Genomic DNA, 22060 nt, shown 5'->3' on the forward strand with positions numbered 1-22060 from the left:
CTTCCATGGATCTCCTTCTCTTACTATACAACAGAAGAGTTTCTGGATTCTTGACATATGTCAATTGTTATTGCTGTCCTAAAATCAGGAAAGAATCCAAACAAAAGCAAACAATTACTGACCCGTTGCTCCATCCATGTACAATAGTGGAAAAATGGTTAATGCTAGACTTCTGGTATTTAGAATGCAGTGATTTCCCCAACACAATGTCTTCTGTAGAGAAACTTGTGCCATAGTTCTGTACAATATATATACGAAAACACAAGGGAATAAAGTATTATTATGGTCTATCACTGCCGAAACAACTCTATGAATAGTATATGTTTTTAATTTAACTTCAGCTAGAAGTTAAATGGTGATGGTGTACAGAAAAAGGGACAAAATACATAGGCAATTAAACAAGCACAATACACATTTGTTTCATAACATTAGTGTGAATTCCAGTAATCCTATTGTTCACCCATGGCAGTATATTTAATTAATAATTTATCTTGTGTTTTCATGAACACTTCTGTAGACTGAACATATCTATAGAAGACGTATACAGTTTGGGAACATTTGGTCTATTAAGAAACATGTATTAGAGATTCCTTCCTGAAATGAGAATATCTGGTTTCACTATTCTTTGACATGGAAAAAGCTTATGACACAGTCTGGGGATATGACATATTAAAAGACCTCTCTAACCTAGCTCTCAGAGAGCAACTTTCTGTATTTCTTAAAAACTGTATAGCTGATTTTCCATGTTTAAGAAGTATGCTATCTTGGCCATATCATCAAGAAGAGGGTGTTTCCCAAGGTTCTGTCTTAAGTGTGACATTCTTTGCTGTCAAAGTTAATTCAATTACTGAACAGCTGCCTCCCACTGTAGAGAATGGTCTATATGCTGATGATTTCACTATTTACTGTCACTCTTATAACATGGGGTAATTGAAAGACAATTTCAACAATTGATTGTGTTGCTTCATGGGCTTTTAGCAGAAAAAAAAGGTGTGTGTGTTTCTGCCAAAAACGCACTCTTCACGAATTAAGAATCAGACAGTTTCTGGTAGTATCAGAACCCAAGTTCTTGACTTTAACAGAAAGCTCATGTTTCTTGTACACATTTGTCAACTTAAAGAAAAGTGCAAGAGAGTACTGAAAGTCCGTCACACTCTCCTCTTCTGAATGGGGGATTTAGCTTCATTGCTGGTTGGATCCTATCATCATTAGAGATTGCAGGTGGCTACTGATGCTTTTCACACATCGCCCATTCAAAGCTTTATATTGAGACAAATGAATCCACTCTCTCGACCACACAGAAACATTTCTCTTAACTATACTTGCAAAATAAAGCCTCTTCCAGAGCATCCTACATGGGCTAGTATCTTCTCTCTCTGCTTTGGAAGGCTCAGTATCACATGAAATTGACATATGTCCTTTTGGTATGTATGTTTGTGCTCTATGCAACCTTTCACTGTGCCAACTAAGGAAGTCTTGACACTCCATCATCTGTTTACATGCAGTTATTTAATGCACACAGCAGAACACTAATTTCCTTTCTTTTTATACTGATGAAGTGAATTTTTCATTTTTTTTTTTTTTTTTCACATGGTTACAAAGTAAATTATACTTGACAAGGAATTATATTCTTGTTTAATCCTTTATTCAAGTGTGAGTAAACAAAGTTCATGCATTAAGTATGTTCATGACTAGTCTGTTTATATGTAGAGGCCATATAGACTTCATGTTTTTGTGTGTTGATCATAATGCAAAGCACACTTGCTTTCAGACATGTATATTTACTTACAATTTGTATATTGAAAATATGAATTCTGAAGTAATTCAACATTAGTTACATTGTGTGTCTGGCTCCCACTGATGAGACCTCAACGAAGGTCAAAAGCAGTCTGGGTAATGATCCTTCCCATAAATGCATAGTAATACATACATATCAAAGGAAGTATGCTTTGCATTATGGGATACTACTGCAATTGACCAGCTTTGATCTAAGCCTACAAAATACCGTATTTACTCGAATATAACTCGCACCCCTGATTTTACTTTACGAAAAAAGAAATTAAAGTTTCGCATATACCTCGCACTCAAAAAAAAAAGTTTAAACATATTCATGTTGGGGTGATAGTAACCCATTCCCTGTGGTAAACAACATACCCTCCCCAACAGCCACTATACTGCAGATGTAAGAAAAATAAGTAGTTTTATTGTATTCACTGAATAAGGTACAGACATTTGCAGTCTGTGTAATATATTTCTCAACAAATAGTGCTATTAGAGACAACTTGGATAAAAATGGCACTAACTAATGAATCACATGTCCCCCTCTCACAGAAACTATGCTGTATAGACTCAAGCAAAACTATACGTTGCACTGGGAAACACAATATCTAACTAAAAGCTATTGTCCAATTTTTCAATCTCATGAAAAGCCATATTTGCCGACGTATAAGACGCACTTTTTTTCTTTGAAAGTAAGGTCTGAAAAACAGGGTGCGTCTTATACGCCGATACTCAGTTTTTTATTACTTTCACTTTGGACATTTTCTCTGTTCCGAGTCATGCGATTTCTTTCTTGCTTCCTTGCGGTGTGTGAGAGCATTCCAGTTACGTAGAGTTCAGTGGATCAAAAGGCTGGATGGATGGAGGAGGAATGACATTATGGATAGATAAAATTTGGTCTAGGTGCCCTGGCTGACTGTTGTAGAAGCCTGCCCTGCTAGTATGGGATCAGTTTCGTTCTCACAGAACAGAAGATGTTAAAAATAAAATCAGTTAGCTGTAATTCCAGGAGATCTAACTAGCCATCTTCAACCTTAAGATGTCTGTATTAAAAAACCATTTAAGGGATTTATAAAGGAGAAGTGGAACAGCTGGATGCAGTCTTCAGATTTTGAGGTTACGCCATCAGGAAGATGGAAGAGGCCTATAATTTCGCAAGTTTGTGAGTTGGATCAAAGCTTCATGGGATGCTGTGAAAACTGAGACAGTGGTTAAATCATTTAAGTAGTATGGTATTAGTAATGCACTGGATGGTATAGAGGACAATTTGTTGCATGAGGATTCAGATTCTGATTTAGAAGAGGTTTCAAGTGTCTCTTCATTTAGCTCTGGAGATGAATTTCTGGGTTTTGACGCAGAAGATTAAAAGGTGGGTACTCTTTCCTAGTTAGATTAGGTATTTGTTGAAAGGTAGACCTGCTTATTACTTTATATTTGAAATACTGTAAAATCATAATAATATTCAGTGATAAAGTTTTTTTTCCTAAAAAAAATGTGTACAAAAAAGGGGGTGCATCTTATACGCTGGCAAATACGGTAAGTGTTTGCGATGTCATTAAAACATGCCATTTAATGTGTGTGTGTGAGTCTGCCCACTTCATGATCTGAACTTTCCCAGAGTTTAGTGTGTCCACATTGCTGCATCCAGAAATCAGTTCCATCAGCTAGACACTGCAATCAAGGTATGGACAGTCCTGTGGAAGAGATTTTCAGCCCTGTTTTAGGAACATACAGTATAACCTCTCTAAAAGTTCATCATCAAATTCCTGCCATGTACCCTCAAGGGGTGTACAGGATATGATAGTACTACATGAAAAAAATTACATCGTTACCAACTTCCTATCTACAATTTTCCTCCAAATCAGTCTGTTACTTGTCAAGACTCCAACATTATCAGATCTTATATTTCTATCGTCTAAGGCACATTGTACCGTATCAATCCACCTATATCTTGGTCTTCCTCTGGGTCGTTTTCCTGCCAACCTGGCAGAGAACACTTGTTTTGCTAATCTTTCTTCGCCCATTCTGTTTAGCTGACCATACCACCTGAGATTAGCTCTGCTAATGCATTCCTGGATGTTGACAATGTTAAGTTCTTTCCTAATATCCTCGTTTTTAATATGATATTGCCACTGATGCCATCTGTTCATGCCTATAATCTTTCTCAGGACTCTCATATCTGCGGTCTCTAGTCTTTGGTCAAGTGTTTTACTTCTGACCCAGCTCTCAGATCCATAAGTTAAAACTGGTTTGAACACTGTCTTGTATACAGCTAATTTAGTGTTCCTACTAATTTCTCTCTTATTCCATGTGAATTTATTCAATTGACTTCCTACCATACCAGCTTTGCTGATTCTGTTGCCTATCTAAAAGTTTTATATCTTTATATATATTACACTTCAGCCTATCCATTAAAATTTATTGTAATATTCTACACAGCACTGAGACTAATAAATGTTTTTGTGTGGGGTGTGTACTAAGCAAAGTTGTGGTATTAACTTAGTGATAGAACTTACTTATTGGAAAATAGTGCCTAGTACCACAGAGATCTGACCATTCTAGAAGTGCACATTTGCACCTTGAGCCCAGCAGGCATTAGTTTCTTTTATCTTAAACATGTTCATGTCAGGGCGATAGTAACCCGTTCCCTGTGGTAAACAACACACAAATTGTGTTGAGTGTTTTGTTCTTTAATATTCCATATAGCATTTGACTGAGGGTAGAGGAGAGAGAGAGAGAGAGAGAGAGAGAGAGAGAAAAAAAACTAACTGCACGTCCATCTAATTATATGTACATTTTCCCTTTTCACATGAAATTACTGTCATGAACAGTAAATTTCAGTCATTCAAAAATGTTGATGGATAATTAGCAGAACAAGGGTCTCTTTTAGTTAGCATTAATTAATGGACAAAATATCAGATATAATCATGTTATATGACTTTGTTTTTTAAATATTGCTTTAAAATGAAAAATTTCTTAATATATTGAACACCATACTAGTTTAATAATAAACATGATTTCAGTTGATCTTTTTAAAAACTGACAATGATATGTCAGTTTTTAAAAAGACCAAGTGAAATTGTGTTTATTATTAATTTATATGGTTTTTAATTATGGAGATATAAAATGCACTTAGTATTATGTTTATGGTTTTAAAATTATGGACAAATTTTGTTTAAATTAAGTGTATTGTAGTTATGCAACCATATTCATACAATAAATTAAAGATACCAAGAAATTATATTCTCGGTTTAATCCTTTATTCAACTGTAAGCAAAGTTTGCTTGTGAAGTCACTTCATGACTAAGGATATGTGCATTGTATTATGGGAAACAAGGCAATTAACAAGACATCAGCCTTCATATACGAGTAGCCCAGTTGTGAAGTGACCTCATGCACAAACTTTGTTTGCTTATACTTGGATCATGTTTATTATTAATTAGTATGATTTTTAATCATGTAGATATGAACTGCACTTAATGTTAAGTGTATGGTTTTAAAATTATGGACAAATAAATTGTGTTTAATATTAAGTGAATGGTAGTTTATGCAACCATATTCATACAATAAATTAAAGATGCCAAGAAATTATATTCTTGGTTTATCCTTTATCCACGTGTAAGCAGACAAAGTTTCCACATGAAGTCACTTCTAGACTATGGATATGTGCATTGTATTATGGGCTACTAAGATAATTAATGTGAAGTCATCAGCCTCCACATACAAGTAGCTCAGTTGTGAAGTGACTTAATGCACAAGCATTGTTTGCTTACACTTGGATAAAAGGATTAAACCAAGAATATGATTTCTTGGCATCATCAAATTCTTGATATATACCCTCAAGGGATGTACAGGATATGATAGTACTACATAAAAAATTTACATCATTACTAACTTCCTATCTACCATTTTCCTCCAAATCAGCCTGTTAAATGTCAAGACTCCAGTATTATCAGGTCTTATATTTCTGTCTTCTAAGGCACTTTTTACTGTATCAGTATATCATCTTGGTCTTCCTCTGAGTCTTTTTCCCAGAGAACACTTGTTTTGCTAATCTTTCCTCTCCCATTCTGCTTAAATAACAATTGACCATACCACCTGCGATTAGCTCTGATAACACATTCCTGAATGCTGATAGTGGCAAGTTCTTTCCTAATATCCTCTTTTTAATATGATATTGCCATCGATGCCTTCTGTTAATGCCCATAATCTTTCTCATGACTCTCATATCCGCAGTCTCTAGTCTTTGATCAAGTATTTTACTTCTAACCCAGCTCTCGGATCCATACGTTAAAATTGGTTTGAACACTGTCTTGTATACAGCTAATTTTGTGTTTTGGCTAATTTCTCTCTTATTCCATATAAATTTATTCGGTTGAGTTCCTACCATACCAGCTTTGTTGATTCTGTTGTCAATTTCCATATTTAACTAATCATATTCACTAAAATCGTGCCTAAGTAGTTGAAATGTTCTATAAGTTCTCCATTCACAATGCAGTCGATATTTTCAATGTTTCTGCCTATTTTCATTAAATCTGGTGTAGATTTAACATTAAACCATCTTCCTGTACTTCCTTCATTTCTAACTGGTGACTTACAACTCAAATAAAGATTAAGCATTGCTTGATATAATGCCCCATCAACCCCATATAACTGTAGCATTTGGAATAGCTTCTCTCTTGGCACCTTGCCATATGTCTTTTCCAGATCTACAAAACTTAAATACAGATCTTCGTTATATTCCCATTATTTCTCAACTATCTGTCGGAAAATCTGATCCTAACAGCCTCTATTTAACATGAATCCAGCTTGTTCTTAACCAAGCTTCTCTTCCACAATCCTTCTGAACCGTTTCTCAAGTATACTTGCATATATCTTACCAGGAACACTCAGTAATGAAATACCTCTGTAATTCTCACATTCGGTTTTATTTCCCTTTTTATATATGGGCATTATGAGAGCTCTACTCCAATTATCAGGAATTCGTCCCTCTGTAAAGGCCTTTTGAACTATGCAGTGCACCCCTGTAAGACTTTTATACCACCATACTTCAGCATTTCTGGTCGAATATCATCTACTCCTGCTACCTTTACACATTTCAGGCTTTTGATGGATTTTTCTACTTCAAGTATGAAAAAGCCATCAAAAGCCTGAACCACTGTGCTGTCATCACTGCTTGTTTCATTTAGCAGTTTTTCAAAGTAATTACTTAAAGGATATCTTTTTCTCCTGTTTTCATGTCACCTTTATCATCTCTAACTCCTTTTACAGCACTCTTTCCTCCATTTCTAAGCTTCTTCAACAACCTCTAGAATATTTTACAACCTTCTTGATATTTATTCTCTATGTTCTTGCCAATGTCCTCCCATGACTTTTGTTTAGCTAATTTTACACAGTGTTTAGCTGTCTTACATTTGTCTCTGTGATCTCTAAGAGCACAAGCTGACTTATTTGCCAGGAACTTTTGATATGCTTTCTTCTTTTCCTTCACTGCCTCTTTAACTTCCTGTGTCCACCATGGAGTTCTGATTTTTCTGTCCTTGCACACAATCTCACCACATGTTTCTCTGGCTAAATCAATCAATATTTTCTTCAGGGCTTGCCACTGAATCTCCAAGGTTTGGTTCCTGCTTTCAAACTCTTTCATTTTTTCATGAATAATCTTTGTGTATTTTAGTCTACAGTTCACATCTGAGAACTGCTCAACTTTTTTTCTGTTTAAAACTTTCTTACATGTTCTTTTCAATATGAAATTCAATTTTATCCTGCTCAAGACTGAATGGTGATCACTTCCAATTTCAAATTCTCTGTACACCATCACTATCAATAATAACATAGTCAATGAGACTTTTCTTATTCCTTGCCTCTTCTCTCCATGTGAATTTGTGCACATTTTTATGTTGGAACATTGTGTTAGTAATAACCAGTCCATGTCTTGAGCAGAAATCCAACAGGTATTTGCCATTATTATTAGCTTTGCTCTTTTCTCCGAATTTTCCCAAAATATTTTTGGATGGCTGATAATCATTTCCTACTCTGCTATTTAGATCCCCAACGAGGACCATCTTTTCCTTTTTCATTGTCAGTTGCTTTTTCTAAAACATCAAAAAATTCCTCCACTTCTACTGTAGTAGAACCTTCTGTGGGATCACGGGCACAAATAAGTCTCATTGTCCAGTTCCCCAATCTGATATTTGCCCACATCACTCTACTTGAGACTGCCTGCCATTCAAGAAGATTAGCCTCATATTTAGTGTTGAATACTATGGCTACTCATTATTTTCCTTGACTGTCATTGCCTGAATATAACATTTTGTATTTATTACTCAGAAAGATCTCACAGGTTTTGTCTTTTTTGTTTCAGTCACCCCTATTATGCCGATCTGGTACTTATCCAGTTCCTCAGCTAGCTCCATTTCTTTGCCATTCAGGCATCTTATGTTGATAGTATCGATCTTGAATTCTGGTAATGTTGAATTGGGATAAGTTTTAGGGTTTGTTCCAGTAGCTGACTTTTTGCTGTTTACCTTGGTTCCCTGGCAAAAACAAAGCGGGGGACTTGTTTAACCAGGCAACCCCAACCGGCATGAAATTCTGTCATGTTGTATCGTTTGAAATTTTGGTTTAAGCCAATAAGAATACAATTTGGTAGGCTAAATCCCAAATTGCCAGCTCATCCTCATCCGTTGAGTATCCAGGTAGATACCCAACAGGGTGCACCACAAGAAGGTGAGGATTGGACATTAGGCCAGAAGCACTGGTCAGTTTTACACATGCCTTTGAAGGCTATATGAAGGTCTCCTCTCAGTTATATTGCTTTGACCCTTAAGCACCCCTCTTTCAACATATTCATACAAATAATATCAAGATATATAATATTAATTTTTCCCCTCTCTAATACTTCTTTTTTTATTTTTATTGAGAATTTAAAATAATAACAGGTAGATTTAACTTTTCACTGATGTACTTAGTAATTGTAAAGAGGAAATTTTGTCGGTCACATGGTGCTCATTATAACCAAGTTTGATTGCAAGTGTAAAATTATGTACTTTGGTGCGATGTAATTTCAAAACAGTATATATATTATATTGGTGGGATTATGCTATGAGAAACTGATGAGGTTAGGGATCTTGGCGTTATGGTGGATTGGAATTTAAGTTGAAAGGCCACATAGCAGAAATTGCAAATATAACTGAGAGTATAATTGCAATGTTGAAACATTGATATATAAGGATAAGGAATTTATTTTGCCTCTTTGCAAATTTGTGATGTGACCATGCTTGGGCTACTATGCAGATTTAATCTCCTGGGTATAGGAAGATGAAGAAGCTGTGGAAAGAGTGCAAAGAAAAATAACAAAGACGACTTAAGGATTATATAATGTAGATTATGAGGATAGATTGAGACTTCAGTTAGTGATAAACAGAAGAAAAAGTTGTTTGAGAGTCTATGAACTTCTGACACGTGGGTGACTTTAAAGTCCTATTTAGGTAAGTGTCCTCTTTGGGCATTTGTAAATGGCATAGGATGTAAAGCAGTACCTCTGATAGTTATTATCTCCCAAATCTTGGTAAATTTTATGTATCCATATTTATTTAACTTAGGTTGATTTCTATGTGCTGCTGCAGATTCTGAAAACTGTCTTTCCTTTTTAAATTTATTATTGTAGAGCTTGGTGGTTTCCTTCCAGGAGATCCTGTGGGTTGTATGCAAGACATGGTCTGTAAGGCCATAGTCTTGATTACAAATGTATGATTTGTGTTCTTCTAAACATATGGTTGCTGATCTCCCTGTCTGAAGCAAGCCAACTTGCAGGAACAGGGTACTTGATATATATTCCAGTCACTGAGAGAGGAGTGAGTTGATCTTTGGTAGAATGGATAAGGGTAGTTTTCAGTGGGGCTTAAAAAAATGTAGGGGATGGTGATGGCATTTCTGAAATCCTTCTGAAACGATGGGCAAGGAATGGGAGAGGAACTGATTATATTTTTAATTCTGTAATCACTGTAGCCATTGGAAAGGAAGGTGTTGTGTTTGGTTGAAAGAGAGGTTCCACTGGAATAAAGATTATAGGCTCTATTTGTTAGAGTTTTAATAATGCCATATTGTTGAGAGGGGTGGTATTCGGAAAGTTTGCGAATGTATCTGCCTGTGCGAGTGGGTTTTCTATGAGGGTGGTCTGAAAAGTTCTCAGCCTCTATCATAGATGGCAACACTATCAGCAAGAGTTTTTTTTTTTTTTTTTTTCTAAGTTGGTACATCTGTCATAAGCATCTGTGTGAAATTGCAAGTTATTCTATCGAGTAATTTTTTTATACAGCAGTCTGAAGCAGAAGTGTTATCCGTATCCCTTGAAATGGATTAAATTGAGTAATTTGCGGTTATAAAATTCTTTGTAAAATAAGGTTTAACACCAGAAGAAATTCATTTGAAGTTCATAAAAGTTTATGGACACTCTTCTCCTTTTGTTGTTTTTGACAATTAAGAAATGGGCTGCCGGGTTTAAATGTGGCAGTACCAGCCTTGAAGATGATCCACGTGAAGGACATCCGAAAAGTGTAACAACACCAGAAATCATTGATTAAGTGCGATATTATATTGGATGACCACTGAGTCAAAGTGCGTAAAATTACTGAGACTCTAGGCATTTCAAAAGAATGTGTAGGATATATTTTGCACAAAGAATTGCAAATGAAAAAGCTTTGCACAAGACGGGTGCTGCGCTTGCTCACAGCATATCAAAAATGCACTCGCATGAAAATCTGAATAGTGCTTGAAGTGTTTTAACAAGAATAAAACAGATTTTGTTCATCGATTTATTATTATGGATGAGACTTAACAAGAATAAAACTGATTTTGTTCATTTATTATTTATTACTATGGATGAGACTTGTGATTCACCATTACACACTGTAATCCAAATAGCAGTCAGAACAGTGATAGAAGCCGGTTGTTCAGTTCCAAAGAAGACAAAGCAGGAAATGGCATCAGTGTTTTGGGATGCTAAAGGCATTTTGTTTATTTATTATCTTGAAAAGGGTAAAACAGTAACCGGTGAATATTATTCTGATCTTTTAACCAGACGAGACAAAAAAATTCGTGAGAAAAGACCCAGTTTTGCAGAAGAAAAAAATCATCTTTCATCAGGACAGTGCACCCACAAAGGTGTTTTGGCAATGGGAAGATTAAGGGATCTGCATTATGGATTGTTGGAATATCCATCCTATTCCCCAGTTTGGCTCCCTCTGACTTCTATCTCTTCCCAAAACTAAAATTCTTGCTCGCTGGTCAGCAGAGGTTATTGTAGCTGTAAAGTGGTATTTTGCAGATCTTACTAAGAACCACTACAGAGATGGTATAATGGAGCATTGCTGGAATAAATGTATTAGTCTTAAGGGAGATTATGTTAAAAAAATAAAAATAATTTTCAAATTATAAATTCGTTTTTTCGTTGTTTAGAACTTTTCAGACCACCCTTGTATATACAGTAAAGATAAAGTTTCCATTAGGAAAGCTTTTTAATCCTTTCCCAGTTCTGTATGTATTCCATTAAACCTCCAACATGATGTCCTACCAGCACTTAAGCCTTAACACAGTGATCTGTGCTATGAATTGTATTACATCTAGTGTTGAGAGCTTAAGAAAAGCATGTGTGGGTGATGTATGGCCTCCCTCAATGAGTACTTGACTCCCCATAGGTCTCGTATAATAATATATCTGTGAAGGGCTAACAGCAGTAATTCAGCTAATGAATTAACACACACGTGCACACAGCCTTTTTTTTAACAACCCTTTAGCAACCTTTTAGTAATCATATTTAAAAAAAAAACCTGCAGAGTTCTTTTCAGTTTTTATTTTTAACAGTACGTATTTAAAATTTGTGTTTTGTAGGTAATACTGTTATCAGCCACCATGCCATCAGATGTGTTAGAAGTTACAACTCGTTTTATGAGGGATCCAATATCTATCCTTGTCAAGAAAGAGGAGTTAACTCTAGAGGGTATCAAACAATTTTATGTGGCTGTAGATAGAGAGGTAATTAGTTTAAAATTTTGAGTGTACCAATTTTTTGTTGTTTTCAGAATTTTTAGTAGTGCAATATGTAATTAGTATTGTTGCTTAAATTCTGCCTTTTTAAGTAGGATTCATTTCTTCACCTAGTTTATATTTATTGCTTGATCATGTTGCATCACGTTACCAAAGGGAATGGTGGTCAAAACTTGCAGTTGCCAGTATAGCTATGTGGATATCGTTTCTGTTTTCCAACTTTACATACTGTTGATTTGAATCACTCTGTCACCAGGCAATCAAAATCAAAAACACTCTGCCTATTGTAGATCTGAATTGGCTTAAAAATTACATCTATAGTGGAAGCCACATGCATCTAAATCTATGTGTCTTCCAGATTATCTGACCCTAAGCTAACAGTATTAAACCAAGATTTGATAGGTTTATGACCTCTCAATGTGATTTTGAATTAAAATTAAATTTATTTAAATAAATAAAGAAATGACAAGCATTATATTTAAAAAAAATAAGGTTGTACTGTTAAACAGGATAAGTTGTCCTACATAACCATTGGGTAAATCTGGTAGGAGACTACGTAAATTCCTGCTAAAATAACTTCTAGATGATATAACAGTTTAAGAAACTATGTTTTTGATTTAAACAGTTTGCAAGATTCAGACTGCAGCTCTTGTCAGCAAATATAGATGGCTATAGAATGGAATAGGGAATAAGTAAAAGTATTATGCACGTATCAGAAGGATTTAGAAATAGTATCTTTTGTTCCATCCATGTTTCACAATTTGATGCTATAGTCACACTACAATTAACAATCTGTGTTTTTGGGATTTTAAAAAAGTCACTTTGTGAGCATCCACACGCACGCGCACACACACATTTATTAGAGATGATCACCTGGAATAAAGGAAAATCATCAAAATTAAGATAAGGTCTGTTTACATAGATATAAAACCCAACAGTAACCACCAAATAATAAAGGTTATAGAATAAGAATCTGCATTATTTAATTGCTATTCAAATATAAATGTAAACAACCTAAAAACATGCTGGTGATTCAGTATCGATAGCATCCTACTCATCTCATATGAATGATGCATTTCCTTCTGGACAGAAAGCACAGGATATCAATTCTTCTGGATCCTAAAGACATTCTTGAAGTAAGCTGAAAATCTTTCCAGACTACTTTTCAACTACATAATCACACATTTCAAATTCTATTGGCTGTAGGATTTTAAATTTTGCTTGTGCACATTTTGAAATTGATCTGACATTGACTAAGCTGGTGTTATTACCCTTTTATTAACAAGAATTCCATAATTTCTTGGGGGGGGGGGCACTGATGTGCTGTAGTGATTGAAAACTGTTGATAAACTTGAGCCTTGCATCTCCATACTAAACAATGAAAATTTTGTATTATGTGTGTCTATGATGCCCCTCACTATAGCATACCATAGGAATCAATGGAAATCATTCATTATAGTGGATAGTAGATTGAGTTAATGCACTATATTAATTCATGATTAGCTGTTCGAAAAAAATACTTGCACTAATTCAATAGATCAAAAGATTTGCAGTGAATGTTTTTGTCTCAATAGATTTTGCTATATCCTCTAAACACTATATAATTGCTGAGAATACAGTATATAATTTATTCTGTATTTTACAGTAGCTATCAATTTTCACTAAAAAATTCCACTTTTTTTTAGCTTATAAGGCATAATAGTTATTCCTGGAATGACATCATATGGTGAGGCAGAACCATGACTATGCATGTTTAGACATGTTTGTGCTATTGCCTTAAGTCATATCAACACATTCAAGCCAGCAGTTGGCAGGCTGTTGTAGAGTTTGCATGTTTGTCTTTTTTGGCAGAAAAACAAGTGAATGGAATTTAGAACAGTGAGTACAAAGTTAGCAAAAGCACATGTGAAACTGACTTGTTAAGAGGGGTTGTGATAATGATCACAACTTTTCTCACATGGGAGGAAATAGTGTGGCAATTAATTTAGTCTGATAGAAGATTAATTGTACAGCTAAAGGGAGAAGAAATAAATTTAGACAGAGAAACAGTGAGGGAGATTTTCACGAACAAAGTTATTATTAGTGAAAAAAACTTGATACCGTCAGTACGATCCTGAAACAAATGCCAAAACGCACAGTGGAAAACATTATCTTCATCAAGACTGAAAAAAGGCATGAATATTGTAATAGCAGATCAAGATAATGCTTGTTTGTTTTTTCTATTGTAAGGACATAGTTTACTTCATATTCATTAAACAAGGTCAGACATTGAACCAGTTCACAGAAGTGCTGATCAAGCTATGTGAAGCTGTTTATTAGAAGAGACCTGAACTTTGGCTGATGATGATGCAGTAGCTGTCTGTATCTGGCTAAAAATCATTCACTAAATAGGACAGTTCTCTGTATTCACCAGATTGGTACCACACAACTTTTGGCTGTTTCCAAAACTGAAAAGTGTCTTGAAAGCATGCAGATTTTCTGACATGACTGCAATGAAATAAATTCCAGAAAATGAGTTCAGAAATGTTTTGAACAATGGCATCATCGTCTAAGTGTATTGCTGCACAGGAGGATTTCTAGGAAGGTGATATTAGCCACTAGTTTACTTGTAAGTAAATAGCTTTTATGTGTGCATTTCAGTTTGTGCAGTTTGCCAAATGCCTATGGGCTTCCCAACCACATGCCTGCGAAAGGAGAGTCCTGGGTTTGATTCCTGTCGCTGATGTGAGGAGCTTAGAATTTTACTCAGATATAGCCAAGTTGGCCAGTCTTGGGCATGGACTGCAGGGGTTTTTCTCACCCGTTATTTGGGATTTTCATCCCACAATCAGGCAAACTGGCCTTGCGAACTCAGCACTTCTACAGACATAGGATACACCATGATGCATAGGGCTAAACCACCTTATCCTTGTGTACAGTTGCGATTAAATGAATAGAAAACCCTTGACACCGCAAGGTAAAAGAGGGAAAAAGGAAGAAGTGTGCATTTCAGGAATTTAATTGTCACACCTTGTAAAACATTTACAGGTGCTACACAACCCAGAAGGCTTTGGAAGAGGTCCAGATGTTTGAAGTAGAGCTTTCATAGTACTTATCTGTAAAAGGGGAAATAAAGAGTATGAAAATTACATATCATATACTAAGTGCTCCACGTAAGATTTATGCAAGCATACTTGAGAAGAGGTTATGACAAATTGTTGAAGGGGAAACTTGGAGGATAACCTAGGTTCATGCCAAATAGAGGTTGTGAGGTTCAAATTTTCATTTTAAGGCAGTGATTCTCAACTTATGGGACATGCCCCCAAAAGGGGAGGGGGTTGAAGAAAGTGGAAATCAAAGGAAAAGCTGGAAAATTACTTTATCAAAACAAAAGCATTTAATGAAACTATTCATTGGCACAAAAACAATATAAAAACAAAAACATAAAATATGCTGAAAATAAAATAATAAAATGTATAAAATCCACTGTATTGAATAAACTAATTACGCTTATGCAAACATATCAGTATTGCAAAATATACCGAGCAAGTAATTAAAACTAAACAATAACAATGAATCTAAAAATTAATGGCTTCCTTGGGCCTGTGTTGCAGGACAAAGCTTTTCATTTGATGGTGATACATTAGAAATTGATACTTTTTTTAGTTCTCTTTCTATATTTAACTGAGGTCTGTATTTTGTTTTTAAGGCAGCCACTGCAGAAAATCCAATTTCACAAAGATAAGATGTTGGAAATGGTAAAAATGTGAAAAGCTCTTGATTTTAGGGCAGAAAATTCATCATCAACACCGGCCCAAAATTCAAACAGCAATTTAGATGCAAATTGTCTTTTGATTTCACCGCTTGACTTGAAGACCATAAATTGTTCCTCTTCTTCAATTGAGAAACCTTCAGGTGTAATTTGAAATGGGTTTCTAACCCACTCGTACATTGCCATTATGTTGTTGTCAGTTATAAAATAGTTTCTAAAATTCTTTGTCAACATTATTAAATGATTTTCAATAGTTGCAAATAAAACTTTGTGCTGCTCTTCTGCCTTGTAGGTTTGATAAATTCACCCACATTTACAGACATTTCTAATTTTTGTTGCTTTACCCTTTTGTTCCATACTCTAGTTTTTACAAAAAGCATTAACTTTGTCACTCATCTGTGAGGTATGTGTATTTTTTCCATGGAGTTGGAGGTTTAATATATTTAGTTTCTCAAATATGTCCACCAAGTAGCACAAGAATTGCAGTTGGGGGATGGAAGTGCCACAAAAACTAATATTAAAAAATGGGACACACATGAAAGAAGATTGAGAAACATGGCTTTAATGTAAATAGTTCAGAAATCGAGGCTATAAAACAAAGATTTGTATTTGAGTCGTGTAGGTTTAAAAAAAAAGCTTATGGCAAGATACCAAGAGGAAAGCTGTTCAAAATTGTACAAATTTTACGATGTAAATAGGTCGCTATATTGAGCAATATATAGTCTATATTTGATTTATCAATCTGCAATTAAAATTGAAGGAGGTACAGGAAGATGGTTTATAAAATCAGGTATGAAAAAAAAGGAGTGTGTTATTCTGTAAGATTCATCTGTAAGATTTCATCTCGGCATTTCTTTAGAAATGCCGAGATGAAATCTTATAAAAATGAAATCAGTTAAAACATTAAACTAGCAATAGACAAGGTAGTGTTTAAATTCTGGATCTGGGAGCTAGATTTAAAGACATCAAAACTGGAGACCACAGAAGTGATTTCTGAGAAAAATTTAGGAAGCGAACATATAGTATCAATGGGAGAAACCTATTAAAAATGGGGATATTAGGAAGTAACTTGATGCGAGCATTCAGGAATGTGCAAGTAGAGCTAATCTATGGCAGTATGATCACTTGAACAGAATGGAAGAGGAAAGGTTAGCAGAACAAGTGTTTTCTTGAAAGAACAGCAGGAAAAAGATGTAGAGGAAGACGAAGATCTAGGAGGATCACTACTGTAAGAAGTGCCTTAGCATACTAAAATATAACTCTGACAAAAATATAAGATCTGACTATGTTGGAATCCTAACAGATCACAGATTAATTTGAAGGGGAAATGTTGGTAAGAAGTTGATGTCAATTTTTCATGTAGTATCATAATATACTGTACACCAACTGAGTGAAAAACAGAATAACTTCCACGATCAACTTTCTTTTTTTTTTTTTTTTTCTCACTATCTAGAGGAGCATTTCCAAACTATATTTCCGCAGAACAACAATGTTCCAAACATGGAACATTGTTGTTCTGCGGAAAGTGAATAAGTGTTCCGTGAAAAATTATCAAAATTAACATGAGCCTAGAATGGTTTTAAATGTTGTGACAAGGTCAAACATGTTTGAAAATCAGGTGCTCCTCACTTTGTGTGTGGATTGTGCTATTAAACACAATTGTGGGTGGGTAAGTCAAGCCAGCATGCGCTGCCCTTGACTCAGCTGTCCATGGTTGTCAACACCACCGAGCGTGAGTGAAGTATGGAGGTATCTATTCTAGAAAACACATGGTCACAAGCAAGGTCAATGCAATGCGCTGCTGCCCTGCACACCTGTAGTGTGTGCTATCGCATTTTTGTGATGAGATACAGCCTGCTGTACTGATAGTATGCGCTTAGTTTTACATTGAATACAAGACCAATGATAACTCTAATCAAGGTGTTCTGTTAAAATTCCAGGATTTGTGAAGTGTTCCATTTTAGGAAAAGTTTGAGAAACCCTGATCTACAGTATCATTGATATAGGTTTCATATTAATACTGATTATATAATTAATTATATTATCAAACTGCCAAAAATACTATACAGATATAAGATAAATGGAAAAGAAGAATTGGAAGACCAAGAAATCGATGGTATAATGCCAGAACAGGCCACTTAGCCTAAAATCCATGATAGGAAGAAGAATGATGTATAAGATTGAAAACTGCTGCACTTGAATGCAGTGCTTCTGAAGTGAAGAGACAAATGACAGATGATGTCAAATTGCAAATGTATTTCATGACATCCACAAATCATTGTATGCCCCATACACACACAAATGAAGTCCACCATTGGAATATGTCAGTGATTTTTAATCAAGGAGTATATTTACATATTTCGGAAATAAAAATTATCATTTGCTTGAATTGGTTGCATTTTTAATATTTCAATTTATATATGGTTCGGTGTTTAGTTTATTACTCACTTTGCCATTCATTTTTAGTCCATTCTGTTTATATGTTCATTTCATTTGGGATTTTCTTTATCCATTCATTTATTGGTTGTAATTGACAAACTTTATATAAATTTTATGTTTTTCTTCTTTCCATGTTAATTTCACATGTATGTTGATGTTACAGTTCTTGTTTTACCTGCATGTGTTCGTAATGATTGAACTATTAATTTAAATCTGTTGACATTTTAAAGCTTGATGGATAAGCAGAAAAGAATGACTAACAAATTAGAAGCTTTTAGAGATTGTTCTTTTATGTCTGTGTTATATTTTCACCATGAATTGTTATACCTTAGTATTTAACGAATTAGATTTAATTGTTATTTAAACTTTCTGTTTACTTCTGATTTACTTGGTTCTTTTATAATTAAGTATTGATTTTTGCTTTCTGTGTTAATTATTTTCATATTAAAATTACTACATATGTGTTATAGTTGAAATAATCACTTTGGAGGCCATCTTTATTTCCTGCAAGTAATACTATCTACACACCCAATCAGATTTTAAACCCCCCCCCCCCCACATCTGTCTTATATGTTCCATTTAATTTGTTTCCTAAGTTCTGTTATTTCATCTACAGATACATTAATTACAGATAGTTATGAATTTCCTGGTTCATTTCAGCATGGGAATTTCATTGTATATTTGTATTGTGATGTTTTATTATCATATCACTTCCATGGATATGACTCATGGGAGGTTCACTCAGCCAACAATATATTAATGATATTTGAACCTTAAAACTGCACTCCCAGAATTCGCACATCTGCAATGTCATGAATTCCACTCTCTTACTCTCTATTCTTTTTTGTAATCCTCTGTATTAATCTGATAAAAACCCCTCACTAACTTAAATTTCTATGATATCACCTCTTTTCAGCCTATTCGCCTACCTGCAGTTTACCCTTTAACTTCTCTCCATAACCAGTATTCCAGAATTCTGATATTGCCTTGCTCACTCATCTCTGGACCCTTAATAACATTTCCATATCACACAAAAAACTGGGTGACCAAATCTGAGTGAAGTCATCTAAACATCATCTGACTAGTGCTGTATACAGTGGTACAACCATCCCCTTATTGTTATTGTCAGTATACTACTATCTCGTCTTTGATTAATCTGGATAGTAGTACTTGCAAAACATCCTGTAATTTGATTCTTTCAGAAGCCTTTGTTACTGAAGCATGTGTGTATTGATTTTTTTTTTTTCTTTTTTCTTTTTTTTCCCCTCATTTGTTTTGCAAGAAACAAAAGATACATGTATTCTCCCTTTAAAGAATCTTGTTTTTCATTATCATGTAGTTGAGTATATTTCTTCTTTGGTGATCTATGTTACATATTACAAGTTCAGATTTATTCTCCTTTTAAATGTAGTACTGTGATGTACATTCTAATTTCCTTGGGAACCTATCTTAAAGGTTAATTTAATTAAGCTTCTAATATGTTCAGTCATTTTCTTGCTACTACATTTTAGTATTTCACTGTAAATTCCATCCATTTTGGTTTTAGATTTCATATTTTTCATTTTGAGGTTATCACTAAACTAATGACATACTTTCATGAGCAGCTTTTCTCTCAAATTGTATCAGGTCTCAATATGGCCAGATCTTCATTGTCTCCTGGGTCATTTTCCTGATATCAAACACCCCTTCTGCTTCCATTCTATTTAAGGGACTATAGATTATCGACCATAAATTAAAGGCTTTAGCACAATTGATCATATTCATGCAGTGAAACAAATATAGAAAATGCTGAAAAATACCAATTGCCTCTCTGTTTAGCTTTTATTGATTATGAAAAAGCATTTGATTTTATCAAAACCAATGCAATAATCAAGGCAGTTCTGAATCAGAGTTCCCAGAAAATATATAGATCTCCTCCAAGAAATATACCTGCAACAGTCCAACTTCACAAAAGCAGCAATAAAATAGCAATTAAAAAAGGTGTCCGACAAGGAGACTATCACCCAAAATCTTCACAGCAGTCCTTCAAGAAATAAAAGTTAATAACCACAACTTATCTAGATGATATGCAGTCCAGAAGATCTTAAGGTAATGATAGAAGATCTGTATAATGAAAGCAGAAAAGTTGGTCTAAATATAAATAGAGAAAAAACTAAAATCATGTTTAACAATTTTGTATAAGACCAGAAAATATAATAATAGAAAATTGTTTCTTAGAAACAGTCTCTTCATACACATACTTAGGTCATTTCATTGATCTAAACAATGGATTCCCAAAGGAAATAAATAGAAGAGTATATCTTGCCTGGAGTGCATTTGGAAAATTGAAGAGCATTTTTTGAAATAGTGATGTCCCACTCTGCTTAAAAATGAAGACATTTAAAAAAAGTATACTTCCAGTTACTCATATGGTTGTGAAACATGGACTGTGACAAACTAGTAACAACTCAAAGAAAAATGGAGAGACTGATGCTAGGCATCACATTAAAAGATAAGAAACGGAACACCTGGATAAGAAGTCAGACTCATATCATAGACATCATTCTTTACCACAAGTGACTAAAATGGAAATAGACTGGACATCTATCCAGAAGAGAAGACAAGCAAAGGACCACCATACCAATGAAGTGGATTCCAAAGGGAGGAAAACAAGGTAGAGGACGTCCTAAAAGAAGATGGAGTGACGAACTGTTGAAATTTCTGGGAAATTAGTGATCGTCCATAGCCAGGAACAGAGAGAGAGAGATGGAAAGAACTGGAGGAGGCCTTTGTCCAGCAGTGGACTGAAAATTGCTTAAAAAGAGAGTTATTTTTGCACGTTAATGATAACTTCTTGTCTAATATCGCCATTTTAAATATGATATTGCCATTGATGCTATCTATTCACTTTCCTTCTCTAGTCTTTTATCAACTGTATTATTATTTCTAACCCAACTCTCAGATCCATAACTGAAAGTTGATTTAAACATGTTTTTGTTTAAATTAGCATGTTGGCTAATTTTTCTCTGATTTAAATAAATACTGAATATAATTTTATTCAGTATTTTCCTTGTTACCAGTTATTCTCTCTCTCTCTCTCTTTGCAAATTTAATCCACAGAGACAACAAAGAATCAGTTTAAATTGGGTTGGGGATTATTCCATATCATGCTCTTTTTCAGATAATCAAGTGATATTTGGAGAAACTGAAGTTATCTTCAAAAAAAGTGGTATATGAATTGAATTTATAATAAAACAATTTAATATGTCAATTTTTTAAGGGAAATTAAAAAAAAATGAAACCATAGTATTCAGAGAAAAAAAATTTTCAACCAAAATAGTAGTTATAAACAACAAAATATTTGAGTTGTGAGTCAGCAGTTAGAATTGAAGGAAGTACAGGAAGATGGTTTAATGTTAAATCTGGTGTGAGACAAGGATGTACATTATCCCCTCTGTTATTCATTATCTATATGGATCACATTATGAAGGAATGTGGTATTAAACCTGATATCAAAATTGGAGATGTTAATGTCAGCTCTTTGCTTTATGCGGATGATGTTATACTTCTAAATAAATCCGCTACAAGTCTGCAAGATTCTCTGACTAAATTGAATAGCTGTTGTAATAGATATGGTATGAAGGTCAGCAATAAAAAGACAAAGACAATGAAAATAGGCAGAATCATTGAAAATGTCAACTGTGTTGTGAATGGAGAACCTGTGGAACAAGTAAAACATTTCAGCTACTTAGGCACAATTTTTACTGAAGATGGTAAACTAAATATAGAAATAGACAACAGAATCAGCAAAGCTGGTATCGTGGGAAGTCAATTGAATAAATTCATATGGAATAAGAAAGAAATTAGTCAGAACACTAAATTAGCTGTATACAAGACTGTGTTCAAACCAGTTTTAACTTATGGATCTGAGAGCTGGGTCAGAAGTAAAACACTTGACCAAAGACTAGAGACCGCAGATATGAGAGTCCCGAGAAAGATTAGAGGCGTGAACAGATGGCATCAATGGCAATATCATATTAAAAATGAGGATATTAGGAAAGAACT

At 34.5% G+C, this 22060-nt stretch overlaps 1 protein-coding gene across 1 annotated transcript in view; it reads left to right on the plus strand.

Moving 5' to 3' along the window:
• Nucleotides 1–22060, plus strand: part of LOC150100505 (eukaryotic initiation factor 4A-I-like) — a 177895-nt gene that overhangs the window by 121206 nt on the left and 34629 nt on the right. The window contains exon 7 of the mRNA XM_090403231.1: nt 11671–11814. Within this exon, the coding sequence (XP_090259357.1) occupies nt 11671–11814 (144 nt within the window). The remainder of the gene's footprint in view (nt 1–11670; nt 11815–22060) is intronic.

Source organism: Typopeltis vanoorti, chromosome 13, assembly GCF_054136105.1.
Source record: "Typopeltis vanoorti isolate ZY-2024b chromosome 13, IOZ_Tvanoo_1.0, whole genome shotgun sequence".
NCBI lineage: Eukaryota > Metazoa > Arthropoda > Arachnida > Uropygi > Thelyphonidae > Typopeltis > Typopeltis vanoorti.